This window comes from Liolophura sinensis, chromosome 7, assembly GCF_032854445.1.
Source record: "Liolophura sinensis isolate JHLJ2023 chromosome 7, CUHK_Ljap_v2, whole genome shotgun sequence".
Lineage (NCBI taxonomy): Eukaryota > Metazoa > Mollusca > Polyplacophora > Chitonida > Chitonidae > Liolophura > Liolophura sinensis.
Window position 1 is genome coordinate 55645424 of NC_088301.1, and position 20467 is coordinate 55665890.

At 38.4% G+C, this 20467-nt stretch overlaps 1 protein-coding gene across 2 annotated transcripts; it reads left to right on the plus strand.

The window, feature by feature from the left end:
- The first annotated feature begins 6506 nt into the window (after nt 1-6506).
- LOC135470573 (uncharacterized) lies at nt 6507-19085 on the plus strand. Of its 2 annotated transcripts, none has more exons than XM_064749595.1 (4): nt 6507-6598; nt 7791-7984; nt 9445-9984; nt 17537-19085. In XM_064749595.1, exons 2-4 carry the CDS (start codon nt 7840-7842, stop codon nt 17965-17967), a joined length of 1116 nt encoding a protein of 371 aa, XP_064605665.1. In that variant the 5' UTR covers nt 6507-6598; nt 7791-7839; the 3' UTR covers nt 17968-19085. The 2 variants fall into 2 exon arrangements, with proteins under 2 accessions (XP_064605665.1, XP_064605664.1); XM_064749594.1 differs by lacking the exon at nt 17537-19085 and adding an exon at nt 12518-13454.
- Nucleotides 19086-20467: the final 1382 nt, after the last annotated feature.

The window sequence follows — 20467 nt, forward strand, 5'->3', positions numbered from 1 at the left end:
TTATGACATCTACAGTAAAAGTTCTTCTACAGTGCTTCTATACGTCTCAGTATGTAATATTTGTCACTTTCTTTTTCTGTACTCTGGCTGTGGATGACCGCCCAGCCTCGGCCTCGACCGAGTTTGGACACCAAAACAGAAGGTGGTAACTAACTAAAGCCTACACTATAGTTTCATGGCATGGCAACATTCATTCATTTGATGGAACCACCGTTTTAAAGTTTGGATGACTGAAAGAGTTTTTAAAATATTAAAACATTCCTTGATTAATACAAATGTAAGACAGAATGCATGTTAGGCTTATGAAGTGATTTGTTTTTTACGAATTTTAATAAGCCTAAGTAGTTTAAGGAAACAGTGTGCATGTAATTATTGATACTTTGATGTACCTGGGTGGAGACTACGTGTATATATATCTTTGTGTATTTCTTTAAAGCCGTTGAACTGAACCATGTCTATTGGCGAAATTGATGTGGTTTTATATGGAGCTCTTACTATATGATCATTACACTGATGCCCTAACAAAATAAGTTCAAAAACTTAAGCGTGTGACTGGGCCTGTGAATGTGAGCGTGTCTTGGAAGAATAATGGTATCTAACAACTGTTTATACAAGAAGCTGGAAGACTTCGCTATAATTTATTTCCTATAGAGCGCAATAGTTGTACTGTAGAGATCCGAGATTAAAATTTCGTTGTGCGGAACAAGTTACATAAGCACCATTGCTCATATTAATTCCGTCCTGCTATACCCGTACAATACAACAATTCCACTGTTAGTCAAGTGGATGTGTATATGATGAATGTCTCATGGCAAACAATGAAGCCAGTGTTTATACCTCGATATTATCAAAAAATTTCGCCTAAAATCTGTTTATCCTTTGTCCATCAGTTCTCACAGGTTCTAATTCTTTAATCGGTTGTTTGTATTCTTGTTTTCTCCCATGTTTCTTGTTTTTGTAATTCGGGTAAAATTACAACTAATGGAGTACCACTCACGTATTACTGCGTGTGTGCAGATCCATAACCTTTACTTCATTTTCCAGTACTTGCTGGAGGCATTTGGCTAACGCAACCTTGGCAACCCTTCACTGTAAAAATCCAGTTGACCGGATTTCATACCTTCTCAGTGTGTGTAATTATGCTCTTCACCTGTCTTGATAAGTTGGAGCATATGTCAATTGCTATTTCAGTCCTCCCGTTCCGCACAAATTTGTGCGGACCATATCTCGGCATTATTAGGTATAGAATTTTCAAACTCACAAAGTGTGCCAAATGTGCGCCCCCCCCCCCATCTTAATAAGGGCGAAGGGAATATTGCAATTTGTGCCTGACGATTGCTGTCGTCTCCCACCAATGAAGCCAATGGTAGAATCCAGCTCTCACTCTATTCTCCCAGGCTTTGAGTGGCTAAGCCTGTGTCAGTGAAGCTTACAGAGAAGCGTGAACTCCTCCCAGGCTCTGTCAGGCTTCCTCCCACCGTAATTCACTGGCTGCTGTCATATTAGCTGAAATACTATTGCAGCCAAAGCAAGCAAGCAAGCAAGCAACGAACCAACCACATATGACAGACTGATACATATAACATCGCAAGTGGGTTTTATGGTGTCAAGGTTTAACATGTAGGTTTCTTGAACTCACGCAAAGTGTGGACAATGCTCTGAGGTGATAAACGTATATCAGTTCTCTTGCTATCCATTTGCCAATGTTGCTGTTGAATCTATACTTTTTTGAAGGAGGTTTTTTAAAAATTTTGTTTCATTCCATTATGTAGGTTGTGCACACAGGAACATTCAATCTCTTATTGATATTTTCTGGAGCTGGACTTTTTCACATATTTTATGTGAACTGGTCAAGATTTTTTTACATACTTTTTGTGATCTGGACAAGACTTTTTCACATACTTTTTATGACAGCTGGACAAGATTTTTTCGCAAATCTTTTCTGGCAAATACGATTTCATTAACAAATATAGCCTTATGCGTTTGCCGACTGACAGTGGAAAGCCAAATTCCGAAGGTTTTACTGTTGCTATAGTTATTTATATTTAGAATACATGTCCGAATATATTATTCTAACACCGCGCCAACCATTCCTGTTTCCTTCCTGCAACCTCTCAGGGCTGAACGCAGAGCGAGACAGTAAAACGTACCATTTTTAAAGTCGTTGGCATGATCCGACCTCGGTTTGATCCCAGGTCATCTGCCTTCGAATGGAAAGACTAAAAAAATGATTATGCTTGTGCGTCGTACTTTACTTGCTCTAAGTTCTTGGCGCTGAGCACCCAGCGAACCAGCAGTAAGTAGCAGTCTTTGGTATGGCCCTACAGGGGTTTGATCCCAAGTCACCCGACTTCGAGGTGGACGCTCTAACATTAGGCTACCGAAGCGGTACACACTGATTTAATGAGAGAGAAAATACGGTTTCTGAATTGAATGACATCACAACAAGTGTTTAATATGGACGTACAATTGTTTAGCCATTTACCTGAGAACCTATGCACCGAAACTGCGGTAAAATAAATGTTTCTTTCAACTTCACAACATCTAAATTTAGACTACCATTTTAGCCTACCGGATCCGTATATTGCAATATTATTAGTTAGTGGACCTTAGTATATATACATGGAATTATTGAGTTCAGTTGGCGCCGTATACTATAAATGTTGACTGAGCTTTGTCTGATAAACTATTACATCGTTTATACGTTTTAGTTAGTCCATTTCTTTGTGTAAAATATTCCAGGGGTCAAAAGGTGCCCTCATTCACGCCTTTTCCGCCCCCGAAGAAGCGATGCACGCCAAAATTCCACGAAACTTTTAACATTGAGCTATGTAGGCTATTTCATACGGTCTACGAAAGTAACCTATTAACATAACACGGGTCACAAGGCCACACATACACAGTCTGGCTGTCCTTGGTGCAAGCACGCAGGAACTAGGTGCGAGCGGTGTAATAACACATGAAAACAAATAAGGCAAGTTAAGAAACAACACTCATGCTTTGGCTGGTAGAATGGACTGAGAACAGCGTGTGAGGGGAATATTCCTAATTTCAGACAGAAATGGTTATTTGTTAGTTTATCCATTGCTTTGTTGTTTTCATACAATGCTCATCAATGAAACCTTATTCACACCTTTGAAACACAATGTATGACCTCAAATTTTTTTTACGTCGTATTCAACTGTCCACGTGTGAAACAAGACACCCGTCCATATTTTATAATAAAAGGATCGTGCCTAGGAGATGTGATGGTTCCTTCAGCAATTTGACGATCACTCATCGACAAGTTCCTGGATGTTATACAAACAGTGTCAAGGTCTTAAGAAACCTCAAAGATGACAGACTTTCAGGTTACTTATATCGGTGTCATCTCAAAACTTAAGATTTTACCATATCATCGGTATGCATAATGCAAGGCATAATTAACGGGCATATCCAAATCCCTCCACTGCTGTTGATCACACACGAGATGAGGTTTCAAATGCCAAAGTGTAACACCAGATCACTGTTCGTAAAGATTTTCCCTCCTCATTTCTCCAGGTTAAGGATGGGATGCAACAGGAGAACAGCGTTCTCTGCATGTTCTTGTTTTGCACATTGGTATCAGCTGACAAGAGAAAACTGTACTCGGGCTACACGCTTACGACGATTAAAATACAGCCCAGAATATCGTACACTTGAAACCTGTATGAACTAGTATGTTAGGCAATGTTAGCCTCATATTTGTGCCTTGAATGTTTCCCAGCACTTGCATGTATCATGTCGTTGCCCTTTTCCAAAGTATTTAATATAAATGCACACATCTACTATACCCACCAAGATCAGAACAATTATGTAACTTAACCCAGGGCTTGGACGTTGTCCGGCTTTGTAAAGAAGCAAATGATTTTAGTTGGGATACTAGTACACGTATATAATTTCTGATAACCACAATAAAATATTCTCCAGAAATCGTCGAATTGAGTAGACAAATATATTTGAAAATTTGTAAATAATTACCGGTAATGGTTGTTTTTGTGTGATGTACGGTAATAAGTAGTGAACTGATTAAAATGGTCAACATGCACGAACAACATGCATATATGCATATATGCATATGCCTGCATGGTTTAACGTCTTCCAGGATGGACTTGACAAAGGCACTGGTCACATGACTGCCCATTCCAATTAACAGCATGCAAACCTCGTTTATAACGTGAAGTCGGCGTGCCTCACGACAGAACACGCCATTATCTACGTACCCCGCCCCACCTCCCCCACCTCACCTCCCCCACCTCACGGCAGAATTTGGTTTTGCCAAGAGTTTTTCTCACAACTGAGCGGGTGTGTCAAGTTGTCTCTAAAGCTGAGGACGAGCAGTCATAATCTGAGCAAGCCTATAATCTATATATGTGTATGACAGGATCTTTGTAATATTTTAGCACCTATTTGGTGCATCTTCCTAGGCCTATTCAGGTAGGTTTGAAATCGTTATTATTACCCACATACTGGGTACGATATAGGCCTATGTACAATTTATTTCTGGCGAAACTTTCAGGGAAGTACGCTACATAAATATGGGTACCATAGTGTTCCTCAATGCAGGGTACACACAAGTTGGTCTGACGGTAGGCCTGTCCACATTCAACTAGGCCTATAACATGACTTTTTTTAATGAGATTCTATAAGAACTTTCATTCAAAGAGGACACACAGTGCCACAATACTGATATATTTAAAGTGCCGCCTCACATGAATCATATGTCGAAACATCTTGCGCGATGCCTCGCCCACCGTTTAATCCTACATGTATTTATTTTATACATGTAGGCCTACATATGGCCTACGGTACTGTAAATATAGAGCTATCATCCACTGTAAAACAGCAAAAGTTATCTCCCCTCTCGGGTTAAACACTAAAATTAGCTTGAAAAATGATTCGGTCAAATGGCACATGTACGATATCTCAGGGAATGAATAACATCAAATTGATACCCCCTGGGCTTGTAAGTGGTCCTCTGGATAATTTGCCTTTAAAACCTTTGCCTCTTTTGTACAGTGTTAGGCTGGCTTGAGTTGATTTTGTTGAGATTCAGTGACAAAATGTGGCCCGCCCTTTGTCAGTCATGTTTACTTTCTTCCTTACATGCTCCTCAGACGTGTGCAAAATATCTTAGAGTTAAATAAGGCACTGTCGACTGTCCAAAAAGTTGCCTTTAGCTAAAAGCTTCCTCGGCAACCTGAAGTGCAGCAAACCTGAACTTGTTTTCATTGTAAACGGCTGAGCACTCTAAACTCTTCTGTACTGGAGGTAGAAACTGGTCGCAACTTTCACGATTGAAGATGCTCATGTTCGACCCACTCACACCACAAATTGTTTTTACGGGGTATTTAGTAGTTAAAATGAAGCAACCGGAATAGAGCAGTAAGTCTTTCACACATACATGTAATTGTGGAGCAAGTTTTGACCTCGCCGGCATTGCTCGATTCAACAAAAACCTAAACGAATTCATAAAATCATTTGGATTTCAACTTCTCAATGGTGCATTCCACGTTTCCATTCTCAGTATATAATTCTGTGGTGTAAAGTTTGACTGGGCTCATGGCCAGGTGGCCAGTTCAGTGAATACTGCCACGACGTTATATATCTTACTGTCTAGAATAAACTTGTGAAATAGGCCTACATATACATGTACAAAAAATACACAGTGAGTCTTGAACATCAGATGCTATGATTTAAGTCTGACGTGCTTTACCAGTATTTAGCTGGTAGGTCTATTGACTGTTGTTGCATTGACGAGAATGATCATTTTTTTTGTACGGTTTTAATGGTTCTAATAAGGTTATCTTGTCTTTAAACATTCAAAGTGACACTGTTTTGCTATGAGCCAGATCAGTGTCTTTGCCACTGATGCATATTGAACTCAATAGGATGATCTGTTACTTATTTTCTAGAGAAGATCAAAGTCAGAGCTCAAAAGTATATATTTGAATTGAAAGCAAATATTATTTATTATTATTTTTTAAAATTTTTTTGTTTTTTGCTTTAAATGGTCAGTATCCAAAGTAAATGCCTACAGGGGCACCAGTGGACAGCTTTCTCTCGCCTGCAGCTTGCTTGTCTTAAACACCGTGCATAGCCCTCCACATACATGCATTGATCAAGTTGTGTTTGCCTCAGTGCCTGTGTACTGTGATATGGTGGAATGTTGTATCTAATGTATAAGTTGTAGCGTTTCTTGGTTGTAGTTTTTAAAACCAGTGAAATTGAATGTCATGCCACAAAAGTATCTGATCTAGAAGCTGATTGATGGCAGGAGATCCATTATAATAAGAAAAAAATTTAAATTAAATTATGACAATGCATAGACATGTGCTATGTATGGAGGGGTAGGGGAGCGAGGCTGAGATAGTTGTAACCTGTCCACTTCTGATCAACTATTTGACCATAGCTCCCCCTCTTCCCACCAGACACACACCCAGCCTTCTACCCCTAATCACATAACATATGACTTCTTTGTATCTTTGCAGAAGTGTCATTGAAGTGATACACATCTTCCAGGAACCATTCCAGCTTGTGTAGTTTGCAAGAAATTACTTTGAATATTCTTCTCAATATGGTAGGTGTGGATTCCATGAGAGTCTTGATTACTTTGCAAATTAAGTAGCTTGAGCTTGACTGTTATCATATCCAGAAATTCCTGTTGCATGGCTGGGTTTGATCTCACAGCTATCTGACAATAGCATACTTATGTATACATGTTCATTGCTATTTGATATAGTTTTGGTGAAGAAAATAAGTTTCAATAATTATAAATTGCTAGTCACTTATACTTTAATTTCTGTCCAATTGCCTTCCTACAATGGACATATAAGTGAATGATTGGCAGCACCAACACTAGATAACCATGTTATCATATGGTTGAAGAGCCTTGTGAACTACAGTATCAGCAGCTGGAAATAGAAGATGGCTGCACTTGGGTATTTGGGTGTAGGAACATAACTGTAAAGCCATCTCTGTCAGTGTGTTTTAAGATTTTCTTTTTTGTATTGTGTTGGTGTTAACTTGTTGTTTTTTTTGAATTGGTAAGCCAGCAGAAAATACTTATATGAATTCCACTTATGTAAATGTTATCCAGAGAAATTTTGAACATTCAGATCCATTATGATTTAATAAGTGGCTGTACATGTAGATAAAATGGCATGGGGTGTAGGTGGCTTGCTGTGACAAAGGAACATTGTGAAGATTAGAATCCATTCTAGTTTATATATAACACAGTTTAGTAGTTGCAGTGGCATTCAGCATACTAGAACTAATGCCATACCTGTATCTACCTATGACATTATATAACAAGAGGTATATGTACCACATATAATATGCACAATGTGGTCCATGGTAAATATACATAATATAAGGTCTATTTCAAGGATAGACGTAGAGTCCATTCTCCATATCTGGATACATGTCATAGCTATCAAAAGTTATATATTTCCTTACTGTTTACGGTTATTGTTTTCATAAATAAAGTAACATGGCAAGTAGAACATGTCCAGCTGGGCCCTTAGTGTCTTTCACTGGTGGGTGCCATAATGATATAATGCAGGTTCTAGCCAATCTAATCCTTATTTAATCCTCTGTTGCTATTCTGTGGATTAGTTAAGCGACAGTACAATTAACATCAGATATGTGCATGTCACTTTGTGATAGGTAGAATAATGCAAGTAAAGATGAAATTAGATTTTATGTTTATTTGTTATGTGTACTGCCATTATGCTAATTTTAACAGTCATAATTTTCCCTTTTTGTTTCAGTGAAAATTCACTGCTCAGCCAAAAAGTAACAATCTAACACATACACACCATGGGTGTAACACTGGAGCGAGTACAATACAAATTTGCCTCCATCATTGGAGAACTCTGCAGTGAACCAGATATCCTTTCACAATTTGCAGTATGGGTGGATCTCAGATTAGCAGAATACAAGTTAAAAGGATCTATCTCCTTGGGTAAGATTTTCTTTTGTGTTTGTCGTGGAAAAAAGGCTATGTTAAATCAGTTTGTGGATAAAAGCGCTGAACTGTGTTTTAGCTGCTTTTCCTCTTCATTTTATCAAGGGATGCTGTGTTTGAATGTCAGTTGTCAGTTAGCATCAATAAACATTTATATGTAGCACATTGTCTGTTTGCCAAATACAGAGATACATGTAGTGTTATAGTGTCATGCGTCTAAAATGTGCTCACATGTGCATTGCATTCAGACGAACCAGGTAGGTTTATTTATTGATTGTTATTTCATGCCATTTTGATTTTCATCAAATAAAATTTGTTTTGACAATTCTGCTCATTATTTGACTACCATAATGCTGGCTGCTGTCATGTAAGTGAAATATTTTTGAGTATGGCGTAAAACACCAATGAAATAATTATTTGGCTACATGTAGTTACTATTGCTGCTTCAGTGCATGTGCATAGGGTAACATTGATAAAAGTAGATCTAGTAAAATAAAAAGAAAGTAGTAAATTGATTGGGAAGTTAATTGTCTCCCTTTCCAACAAAATGACCACAACTATTCACGATAACAGCATGTATGTCCACGGGTTGAAAAGCCGCCCCCCACCCCGCCCCCAAAATGCCAAAACGACTGGACAACACAAACGCTGTTAATTCTTTACTTATAATTATTAAATCCAACAGACAAATCGGGGTTTGCAAAATAGTGAATTTTATGGTTGTCCTTTGGACACCCATGCAGTTGCTGTTGATCACTATTTTTTATGGTGTATGAATTAGAAACCAGACAAGGTTTAGAAAAAGCAGACTTTATTACAAGAAACTACACAGTCCAATGAATAAAACAGCCTGGAAATGTTTGTTTATTACATCAATTTTGGTTTGGTTCATTTTGGAATTTGGACAATTCATGTCCTGCTACTGTTACATCAGCCAAGGAACATCTTTCCTCCACAATGAAACAGATGCTTGTTTTCTTTTCTTTTCGTATCCATATCTTGGGGCCTCCGTGGTTGAAGGGGGTTAACATGCCAGCACGGTGCAATGGCCCAGGAGCCCCCCACCAATGGAGTTGCTGTGAATTCAAGTCCAGCTCAAGCTGGCTTTCTCTCCGGCTGTACATCTCTGTCAGCAACATGCGAATGGTCATGGGTTACCTCAGGGCTCTGCTTGGTTTCCTCCCACCATAATTGTGGTGAAATGCCAATCAAATAAATAAATAAATAAATATCCCTTTCTGAAGTCAAGGAATAAGTATTAAATTTACCTTGCTGTGAGACAGAGCTGTTTCACAGTTGTGAAATAAAGGCGGGTGTTATAAATGATTTCGCATGTATACAATCAAGAAAAGACAAGGAACATTCTGGACTAGGACTGATTTTACATCACCACAAAGATAAGGTGCATATAAAATACTGTTGGTATAAAAATTGTGTAACTTTTTCATTTCACGTAGATTGCTCTGGCGAGACACCTGATCCGATATGGCTGAAAGGCATTCTTAGTGCTTTAATAGCTAAGAGGCTGGCCAAGGGCAAAGCAGCAGTATTATCATCATCCAAGTGTATGCTAGCCACAGGAGAGGACCAGAAAGTTAAGAGCCTGGTAAAACTGCAAACTCCCGTTATCCGAATCTCAGGACCTCGGTCAGCTCAACAGACTGTGGAGCCACAAGTGACAATTCCACCTAACTTTATTGTTAAAGGAGAACCGGAAGAAGAGAAAGTTTATCCACAAGTAAGTTTCCAGGACCATGCCTATTTAGGTGACATCATCAGGAGAAAACGTGCTGCAGAAACAGTCTCTTCAGAATCACCAAAGAGGGAAAGAGTTGAAACCATTCCGTCCAGTCAGAGTATTGTGTTGCCTGACGATTTCCAGTCCATACCACGGCAGGTTGTTGCAGATGAGGGAGTGACAACATTGTTAGACACGGCATCTCCAATCACAGGTTCAGAATACCTTCCGGCTGCAACCAATGAAACTCCAAGCCCTGGTGAGTCTGATATATCTTCATCTTTCTCAACAGCAACAGGATATTCATCACATACATGTATACCACCTTTAAACTCTTGAAATTTATCAACCCATAGCAGATGTTCTCACTACAGCATTGGTTGTGAATAATGTTACATCTGTATAAAAGTAATGACTGAACTACAACAAGCATATTCATACATCCACACACCAAGGAAAGCCCACCATTGTAAAATATGATTTGAACACAACATTGTAGAAGAGCCATGTTGGGATGTTTGTAGGTATGTTTTGAGCAATTACCTTGATATCCACAAAGGAAGTACCATGTATGTGTCATGCTCTATTGGCTGGATTGCGAAAAGCAAAATCTGGTCTCTATATCATTGGTGAAGTTTGGCTGGTTGGCAGGTGTCATTAGCTAAGGTTAGTTTCTGGCTTGAAGTTTGTTGCGGATGGGTTGCTCTATGCTGTGTATGTTAGGTTATTTAGAGGCAAAGTTTGGGGAGTGAATCCCTAACCTCTCTTTGTTCAATGGCATGATTATTGTGTTATAAATGCTCCATGAAGCACATGTTGTGTAAAAGATACATGAGAGTTTAGTGTCTCCTTTTATTTAGGATTGTGCTTAGCTGGCCAATTTTCTGGTTGGTCATACCTCTTTTGGAACTGGAAACAGATCTCTACATCAATAAGTCAGTCATTCAGGATTTTTTATTTATATTTTTGTATGGTTTCACATTTGTGCAGAAATATTATTAGATGGTTGGTTTCGATTGTCAGATATTCATCTTTGACATCTTATATAACTGAAGCACTATTAAAGTGAGTATGACATAAGGTTTAATACTCCATACAGAGGCTGTTTGATTGGAGTTTTGATGTGGGAAGTTAGCAATCACCATTCTAATTAATACTGTCATGGTATAGATATGTCTTAATACAACGAATAACAGGCTTAATCACTTGACTGGCTTCTATATTTGGTGATGTCATCCAAGTGTGTTCGTGAACAGTGTGTTTCTTCAGATGATTGCCTTCAGTGAGAACACCAAATTCCGTGTGTAAGTACAATTTATTCTGTGTTCTGGTTATTATTTCCTAACTTTCCGAATTCCAATAACCCATAAATTTAATGTAAATTTAGTTTTTATTTTTATTAAGTGATTAAGCAGCAGAATATTTATTTGATTTATTTATTTGGTTTGAGTACATATGGTAGTATTGTAGATGTTGTAGATGTTGTAGATGTAATACAGAAAACAGTAGATTCTAAATAAAATGCCTTCTGACAGTTTAAAATATAAATTAGTTTACTACATATATATGTAGCTTTATATTTTATTACAAACAGAATAATTCTTTCTTTCAATTTTGAGATTTCAATTTGTTTCCTTTTTTTCCAGGTGAATATCTGCAGACTATGGTTGCTGTACAGGCCATCCATTTGACGAACATTGTGTCATTTCCAGTCTTCCTAATAAAATTGGAATTTCGGTCTTTTTTGTGTTTTATTGTAAATGAATTCTTACCTGGTTGGCTCAACTGTAAGTTCATCCAGTTTCTCATGTACTAGGTTGCCTAGTTTACTTTGGCAGTAAAAAGTTTTAATAGATCTGCAGTATTGCTTACAGTTTAAATAACTGATCAGTTATTAACTGATTATGAGATCCAACTACCAATGTATATTGCTGTTGTAGTATATGTATAGTCTTGCTTCAATTGAAGTCATTCAGAGATTTGTATGGGGAAGTCACCCTTCAGTGGTACAGATTCATTTGCATTTTTTTTCTAATCAAAAAAGAGTGCTTTTGTGCCCATTAAATTGGAAAACAGGTACATGTACTGGAGAGGAATAGTGCATTTTTAGCTGCAGGAGAAAAAGGGGGATTGTCTTGCGCTGAATTGGATGTCAGGTCATTATATGCTGTGAATACTCGATCTATTACTATTAAAACAATTACTGGGTTGGTTGCACCATTTTATGAGAAAATAGTAAAGGAAATAAAAGATAAATTTTGTGCCACAGAGCTCACATTAACGAAGGTTTGATTGGTTTCTCTGTCCATCTTTTTAGACAGTGGTTTATTACTTTTTGCTGCAACTGATTTTTTTGGAACAAACACATTTGGAAATGACAGAATTCAGCAGCTTCTGTACATACAGAAAATGTATTTACACAAGCATAAGGAACAGTGTAAACATTTTGGACAAATTGCAAAACTTTACTTGAGTACCACATAAGACACATTAATCAAATAAATAAATAAATAAATCAAAACTGTGCTACCGACTCCATCTGGTACCTTGAGGTTGAAGGGTGTGCGAGATGGGTGGTATTTAGCTGCGCATTTAATCACTGTGGTTAAGTTTCTCCTGCTGAAATTGTACTATTCCAGCTGTGTAATAATAATGGAACAGGTGGACTCTGAAACCTATTTTGTCTTATTTTGACATAGCATTATAACCTGCATAAAAGTGGAGATTTTTCTTCACACTATTTTCTTGACATTAAAGGGTTGTTATGCGAATGCATCCGATTTATCCAACAGATACCCGCAAACCAATCCAGAGAGGTGACCCTTTCCTATCGTCCGAAGGCAAGAGGGAATTTAGATCAGAAACGGTCTATAAAAAATTATATCAAGATTTACCTGAATTTGATGACTTTATCTTAGCTGGTGACACATCTAGTTCATTATCTGCTGAACAAACATTGTTGCATCAAGACCCATCTAGTCTAGACTATTCCTTAAAGTTCCCGTTGTCCCCGGGTAAGCTCGGTAGTAGTTTTGAGGATGACACAAGTTTTCAGGAGTCACTCACTGACGAAGAAATTAGACTGGACCAAGAACCATCTGATCACAGCTCCCTCCAGCATCAAGAAGTCCAAACGGCAGATTCATATAACACAAGGAGGTCGGTTAGAATTCCGGCGGAGACGTCGACGGAACAAGAGGAGAAAGGCATTGAGGCCAAACGTTCGCGGAAGTACTCCCCAAAGGATCGTAAGAGACAAGAACTTCTTTACATGCGAAAAACATTTGAACGATGGGTAAGGGAAACGTATCCGGGAGAAACACGCAAGTGCGAGTCTATACCGCCTGAAGAGCTGGACCCTTATCTAACCCATTTCTTTTCGGTTATCAAAAATCGCAATGGAGAGGATTACGACCATGGGACTTTCAGAAAGTTCCAAGGCAATATGAACCAGTATTTGAAGGAATGCGGTTACCCATCTAATATTACTACTTCAAAGTTGTTCGTATCAAGCCAAATGGCCTTTGCCGACAGAAGAGACAGCTTGAAAAACAGACAATTAAAGGCTCTTACATTGTGTGTCCAAAGTAAAAGTATAGCCACTAAAATGACTTAGCTCATGATTTAGGAATGAAAACTGCTACATTGGAGATTTGAATATCAAACCCAACTTCATTATATGTACCGGTATGTCTTTCAGGAAGCTTTGACGAGTTTCTGTGAGCAACAGAAGTCACGGGTTGATCTCCTTCCCGCAATTATTCATCATCAAGTTTTCTTCTTTAGGCAATCTGTAATATGTTTTTGGTTGGAGAGTGATTGTGAGGTTTCAGCAGCCTTTGTCGTCTCCATAATCCCGATATGATGTTTTGTCGAGCATCATCATGATTGTGTCGCTAAAAGTGCTGGCTGAATATCAGTTGCTATGAATTAAAAAAAAAAAACATACGGGCTGGTTTATTCAGAAGAACTTCGAAACTATTTTCATAGTAAATGCATCATTCAGCCTTTTTATTGGTATACTGCACTGTTTCCAGTGTAACAATGTATCTTTTAAGGTTCATAACAAATCAGAAATGGTGTTAAAATTAGGCATTTTTGTGGGTGAAGTTCAAAGAGTTAATCATTTACGGGTATTTCATTTTGTTGAACCAATGAGGAGGAGTATTATGCACTTGCCATCATTTTGTGTTGTATGTTCGTAAACGGTTACGTTGACTGGGTTCGTGCTGGACATTGATTTCTGTTATTCTGAATGACTGAGTTCACCGAAAATCACATCTTGCCATCAGAAAATTTCATAATGCTGTATTATGAAGGTCATCTACTAATGATAATATGAGTGCATTTACAATAAACCCAAGTGGTTCCATTCTTAGTTTTTATGCATATCTTGCTGGACACACGCTCAACATTTTTTTTACCGTATATTTATATATGTCCAGTGCATTCCTGCTTTATTGATGCATTTAACACCTTGTAGACTGACTTGGAGAGAATGATTCTTCCATGTAGCCACTGGCAAGTGTACAAAAACATACAAATTGGCTTGGAAGACTCTACGGTTTTTCTTGTGTTTGAATCATGAATCTACCCTTTGTTCAGCTTCCACATGTTTTAGAATTATTTAACCATAGTGTTGTCTTGCTGACTGCTTCCACATGTTGATACATGTAGGATTATTCTTGTAAGAGGCAAAGGGTAGTTTGCAATAATTTGAACTTCAATGAGTGCATTTTTTTTTTTTTGGCCTCTTTTCTTTCGTATTATATTGAGCTTAATTAACACGTTTTAATGGGGGGGGGGGGGGGGAATACTTCGTGTATTATAGGTAGTGGTGCTGTATTTTGTTTGCAGACATTGCGCAATTTGACTTTTTTATTTAGGCATTGAGTGTAGACAGTTGTTTTCTACTTGAGAAGAATATACTTGTTTCTTACTATTGGATATAAATAATTGGATGAAGATAACGTCTATTTTGTTATAGTGAGCATTTGAATCAAGTTTAGATAGTATTGTGAGTTAACATAATGAACTCAACACACTTGCCAATTGTGCCCCACCAATTTTAGAGATTTTTGTGTAAATGTTAACGTACAATGATGTCAATATTTTGTTCTACCGTGATGTTTTTCTTTGTAAGAAAGTGAATGGAAATGAATGAGGACGTGAATATTTTTATTTGAATAAAAAAAGTAAAATACCGAAGAAAGTCTCTTCTGTCAAATCTGAGGAATGTGCACACCTGCATGGGCCCTAATAGACAAACCAGTGTAGTTTTGGTTTATTTTCATACAATGATAAATCTTGTATCGAAGTAAATCCTGGTCTTATGTTCCTCTGAGAGAGTGTAATTGGGGGAGAAATGATTGGTTTCATACTTTCTCATTCTGTTTTGGTAGAGATTTCCCCTTCTGAAAGCTTTCTCGAGGTTTCACAAGGGTTCGTCAAATGCTGTGAATCTGATTATGGATGCAGCTGTACTGCAAAGATGTACTATGCTTTACGAAGCCCGTTTGTGTTTTCTGCATATAAGGGTCTCATGGAGACTTGGGAATAAATATTGTCTTGAGGTATACCTTATTTTGGTGTAGTATTTAAAGACGGACAATTTGTGTAAGCCAATAAATCTAAGCATCCCGCCAGCACTTTTTACCACCAACCTACATTCCAGACAAAATCTGTTTTAGGATACCTTACTTTTGTTTGGGGGTGTTAAATACTTTCTTTCAGAAATTTGTCAAATAATTTTGTTTCAGGTTGTGTCTGAAAGGTTGTCTAGAATACCTTTCTGTGTATAAGCTATTGTTTGATTTCAAGATTTTCATTATAAAGAATTCAGTCGTTAATTTTACTTTTATTGATGCTTGGGCCCCAGCTATGCAGTGCGACGGGTATGAAGCAAGGAAAGGCATATACTGATACTTGTCCTGCAGCCTTTGGTGTCCATACTTAAATAAAAGTAAAAATATATATGACTTTGAAGTGACCGGAGTTATAACTGGAAGCCTTTTGTGAATACCAGCATCATCATTAATGAGGGAATCACGTATCTGAGAACACGTCAGTGCTGTTGTAAAGTTCACTTGATAACAGTTCTGGTGACTTCTTGGAAACGTAATTCTATCATTAAAGAAGATGTTTTTATGCGCAGAGATCTTCCTGTTGTATGCACCCGAATCTCTTACGCTGTTCATAGAAAACCTTGCTTCAACAACATGTAAGACAACAGAGAAATCATCAACACATCGCGGCTAGATATATTCTGGCAATCAAAATGGATATCACAAAAGCAATCGAGCAAAACCACGAATAACGAAGTGCGAATTGCCTGCATTGCACCGATGAAACGATCGACGGCATACTGTAGCAGAGAAGAAAATGGAAGAGTGGACTGAAAAACATCAAGTTTCAGCAAGTCTGGGCGATAAAAAGTAGAAAGTGGCGTTCAAGCATAGAGGATGCCGTTGAGGTATGACCGATTATTTTGTTTGCCCAGTATTCGTTTCATTGGCAGATTTGATCATGTCTTCGGGTTGAACGCGATACATGAGATGCATCAGCCATGTTCACGCATTTTTTTCCTATGAAAAACGCGCAATTCCACGATAAAGCATTGTTGTCCCCTTTGGTGATTTTAAGTCTTGAAGCCAACCCTTTACGTGTCTTGTTTCCGGTTTTTGTGGACCCCTTTTCCGTGTTCATTGGCGATATATGAAGCCCCAGCACAGCAGGACTCGCACTGGCGGTCAAGCACCTATATTTCCATTGTTTGTCTGTGTCACATGTTGATGGCAACCTTGCTCAGCGGCAGTTCCTCCGCCAGGGAAGGTAGACATCTGCATGCTGGCAAAGCACATGCGACATATCGGTTCTGTTCTGTCCTGTCATAAGGGAGAAGCCTGGTTTTACAAAGCCTTTCATGCCTGAGAGTATCCTTAATTTTCCATGATGACGTACACAGACAGTGAACGTCGTCATGCTAGATAAGTCTACCTCAGGATATTCTGGCTGTAGGAAACAGGGCCATTGGTATTTCAAAGCGTGATCGCCCTTCTGTCAGTGCCTTATGAGTTGTTTTGAACTGACTTTCACACAGAGAATTTTGCGCTGAAGTCCTCGTATAGTACTATTTTAGCGTCCTGCGTCAAAATAGTTCTGACGATGAAATTCGCCTAAAATCGCCTAGTGAAACGGAGTTCGTAAACTCTTGTAATATTTATCCTACTTTGTCGGGCGTTTGGGACGTTACTCCTAGCTGAACTATCATGGCAATGAATTCTGAACAACAGTTCAGTGTACTTGGCGATGGAAGTTCAGCGAGTAGCAACGTTACGGTCGCTCTGCAAAAAATATGGCAGTTCTGTGTTGCTAAAGGTTCCTTTAGAGGTACGATTCCATACTTGACTGTTGTCCTTTGAACACGGAAGGGAGACTCAGGGTCTTAAACATACGCCTGGGACAAGCATATAAAGGCATTGCTTGTTCAAAATGTAAATGTAAATTCAGCATAAATATAGAACAATACGTGTGTTTAAAATGGTTCATAAGATGTGATTATTATTCAATTATGTTGATATGTATTATCTTGTACAATCATGTTGTTTGATATACTATGCCTCAAAATAGATTATCTTTTTACTTGTGTCGGTTTCAAAAATTACAATTGCTCAAAATAGAATGTTAGATTTCCTAAAAGTAGCGGGATTCTCAAGGCACAGATTGCATTTTGGCGTCATTGGGTTATTATGCATGATGATACATAATCATAACAACCATTCTGCTGTCTCCATTTCTGTTTTTTTCCACAGTAAACCAGTCTACCGGTAACAAGAGCCAATCTTCGGTCGGAGATGCCAGTGAAATGGAAATGGCTGCCATACGACAGCGCAAAGCCTTATACAAACTCCGATCTTACGTGACAAAGTTTGACCGATGGGTCCAGGCCGAGTTCAACGAGAGCCGCCACATGGAAGACATTCCCCCTGAGCAGCTTGACGCCTACTTGGCTCAGTTCTTTACCACTCTGAAGACGGACCGAGGTGGTGAATACGGCTACGACTCACTGATAACACTTCGGTCCGGGCTGGAGCAGTACCTAAGACAGAAGGGATACCCTCATCTCATCCGTTCCTCCCCATTGTTCTGTCACAGCCAAGCAGCTGTGCGGAAAAGAAGACTCAAACAAGCACATGCCCGACACCAACAGGCTGAGATCAGCAATAATCATAATGAACACTGATTTATTTATTTATTTGATTGGTGTTTTAAGCCGCAGGCAAGAATATTTCACTTATATGACCACGGCCACCATTATGGAGGGAGGAAACCGGGCAAAGCCGGGGGGAAACCCACGACCATCCGCAGGTTTTTAGCAGGCCTTCCCAAATAAGGCCGGAGAGGAAGCCAGCATGAGCTCGACTTGAACTCACAGCGACCGCATTGGTGAGAGACTCCTGGATCATTACGCTGCCCTAACACGCTAACCAACTGAACCACGGAGGCCCCTAATGAACACTGATCACAACATGGCTAACACACAGACACTGAATGGCCCAATCAAATATAATACTATAGTGTCCAGACATTAAGATGGTCGATTCATTGCCGCTTCCAAAATACTGTGATTGAAATCATTGCGTTGGTCGTCAGGCTGACATTTGTGCTTGAAGTGTTTACATGAATATAGAGTAATGAAACTGTTATCATTAATGATCTTGGACAACATGTATACAACGTTTGTGCCTGATGTAAATCAGAGTGGTTCTGTGATTTTCGCTTCTTTGAAATATTGACTGAAAGCAATATTTTTGGCGATTGTGAAACTTATGTTTAGATAAGTTGATTAATAGCCATATCACTGTTTTCTCAACATTGACAAATGGAAAAATTATGGCTACCTGTGAAACTGACACATTGTATACACTGTAACAATACTGTGATCCAACTTATCACTTTATCAATTCCAGTGAAACCTCAGACTGTAGATATCCTCCTTCACAATAACGTAACCCACCTCATGAAGAGCCAGTGTAAAACCTGTCTGAAATGGTGCTTTTTATGTATATGTATATATTTTTATAATGTTTGGAAGTAGTGATAGACAGTCAAAGACATGTCCATGTTAAAGCTCAAGGTGCTTTGTAGAAGTGATTAATATTTTCTAAATGTTGTTTTTATAAAGTCCTATATGTACGTTACATCTTTTACATCTTTCTTCAAGATTGACCAGAATGTATGAAAGATTATGGCTTAACAGAGATTGACCAGTAAGGCCTTATGGAAGAAACATGTTCTTGAAATGGGTCATTGCCTTCACAGTATTGTTTTTACATTCGTTATGACTTCTGTTTGTACATACGGAATAAAAGATTGTTTATATTGACGTATTGTCCCAAACTTTTAAATGGAATTATAAATTTGTAACCTACTTACATTACACATGCATGGAGATTGTGTATTCATTTAGTTGATACGACCCAATAGTTAGCTGGCTAAGGTTTTGTTATGATACGATAGAAAGTAGTATCACCAGTTATTTTTCAAATAACTTCGTTTGAAGCGAGGTTCGCGAATTGTTCAGGGTATGAGGTTTAAGGCAATGAAAAAGCAGTGTGATGAGTCATTGCCAGTGGAAACGCAGAATTCAAAATTTCAAAAGCAGACCGATGTAATATTTTAAAAACCAGCGTTCCTACTTCAGTCCTAGAGTTTTGAATTGTACAAACTTTGCTTAAACGAAACTCGAAACGTTTTTGGCCATTTTCCATGCAAAAATTTTCGATTTGACCTTATCCATTTTTCTCTAGATGCTTTTTTCTTTCGCCCACCTGTGTTGTCACAATGTCCTCATTGGTGGACATAATTGGTAATATCTAGCATTATTTAACAGTAGCCAGGTAAACAAGTACTCATGCATACGGCGTAAAACACTAATCAAATAAAATCAGCAAGTGATACGCCGGTCTTCAACAAGAGACCATTGGACATGATTGATTTGGAACAAAAGATACACGACAACATAATACTTCAGGCTTATCCACAGCAATTTGCCATGAGGTTAGGGCCAACAATTGGTCTATGACACTCTATACAAATTAAAGGAATTCTCCTATCACATTTTTCTAATTGCGAAAAGTATGACGGTTACAAGGTGATTAGTTAGAAAAGTCCATTCCTCCAGCAAATCAGAGGTTACTTTCACAATATCCAAGTTCTAGTAATTTTGTTTTAGAAAAATGTTTACTTAATGTGGGATATATATGTGTGAAATAGGACCGACCTCTATAGAAGAATAAACGTTTGATCCAGGAAGAGTTTAGGTTTGGAATTATGGACGGAGGACACCGTGCAGTACACATGGCCACCTTTCTTGATCCACGTCCCTTGAATTCGGGAAAAAAACGCCTGGCTTTCCTTTCACTCTACTATACTCTACTTGGATAAATCTTTACGCTCACAATTTTTTACACATGGATCACATGAGCCAGTGGTCACATTAGATATACTCCGAACACACCATCAGAAGTCTGTGATGAAGTCGCATTCAGTCATGATTTTTCCCCCTGCATCAACCTATCCTTAGAATCGTCATAATTGGAATTTTGAGTGTGAAATTCTACATTTTGACACTTTGGAGTTTTGTGCAAGGGAAGAAATTTTAAATCGCTAACACTGAGGAGTGTATCTCCTTTAGGTTACCAAATAAACTATCCTTTAGTCCGTTTCTTTTAACTTGTTGC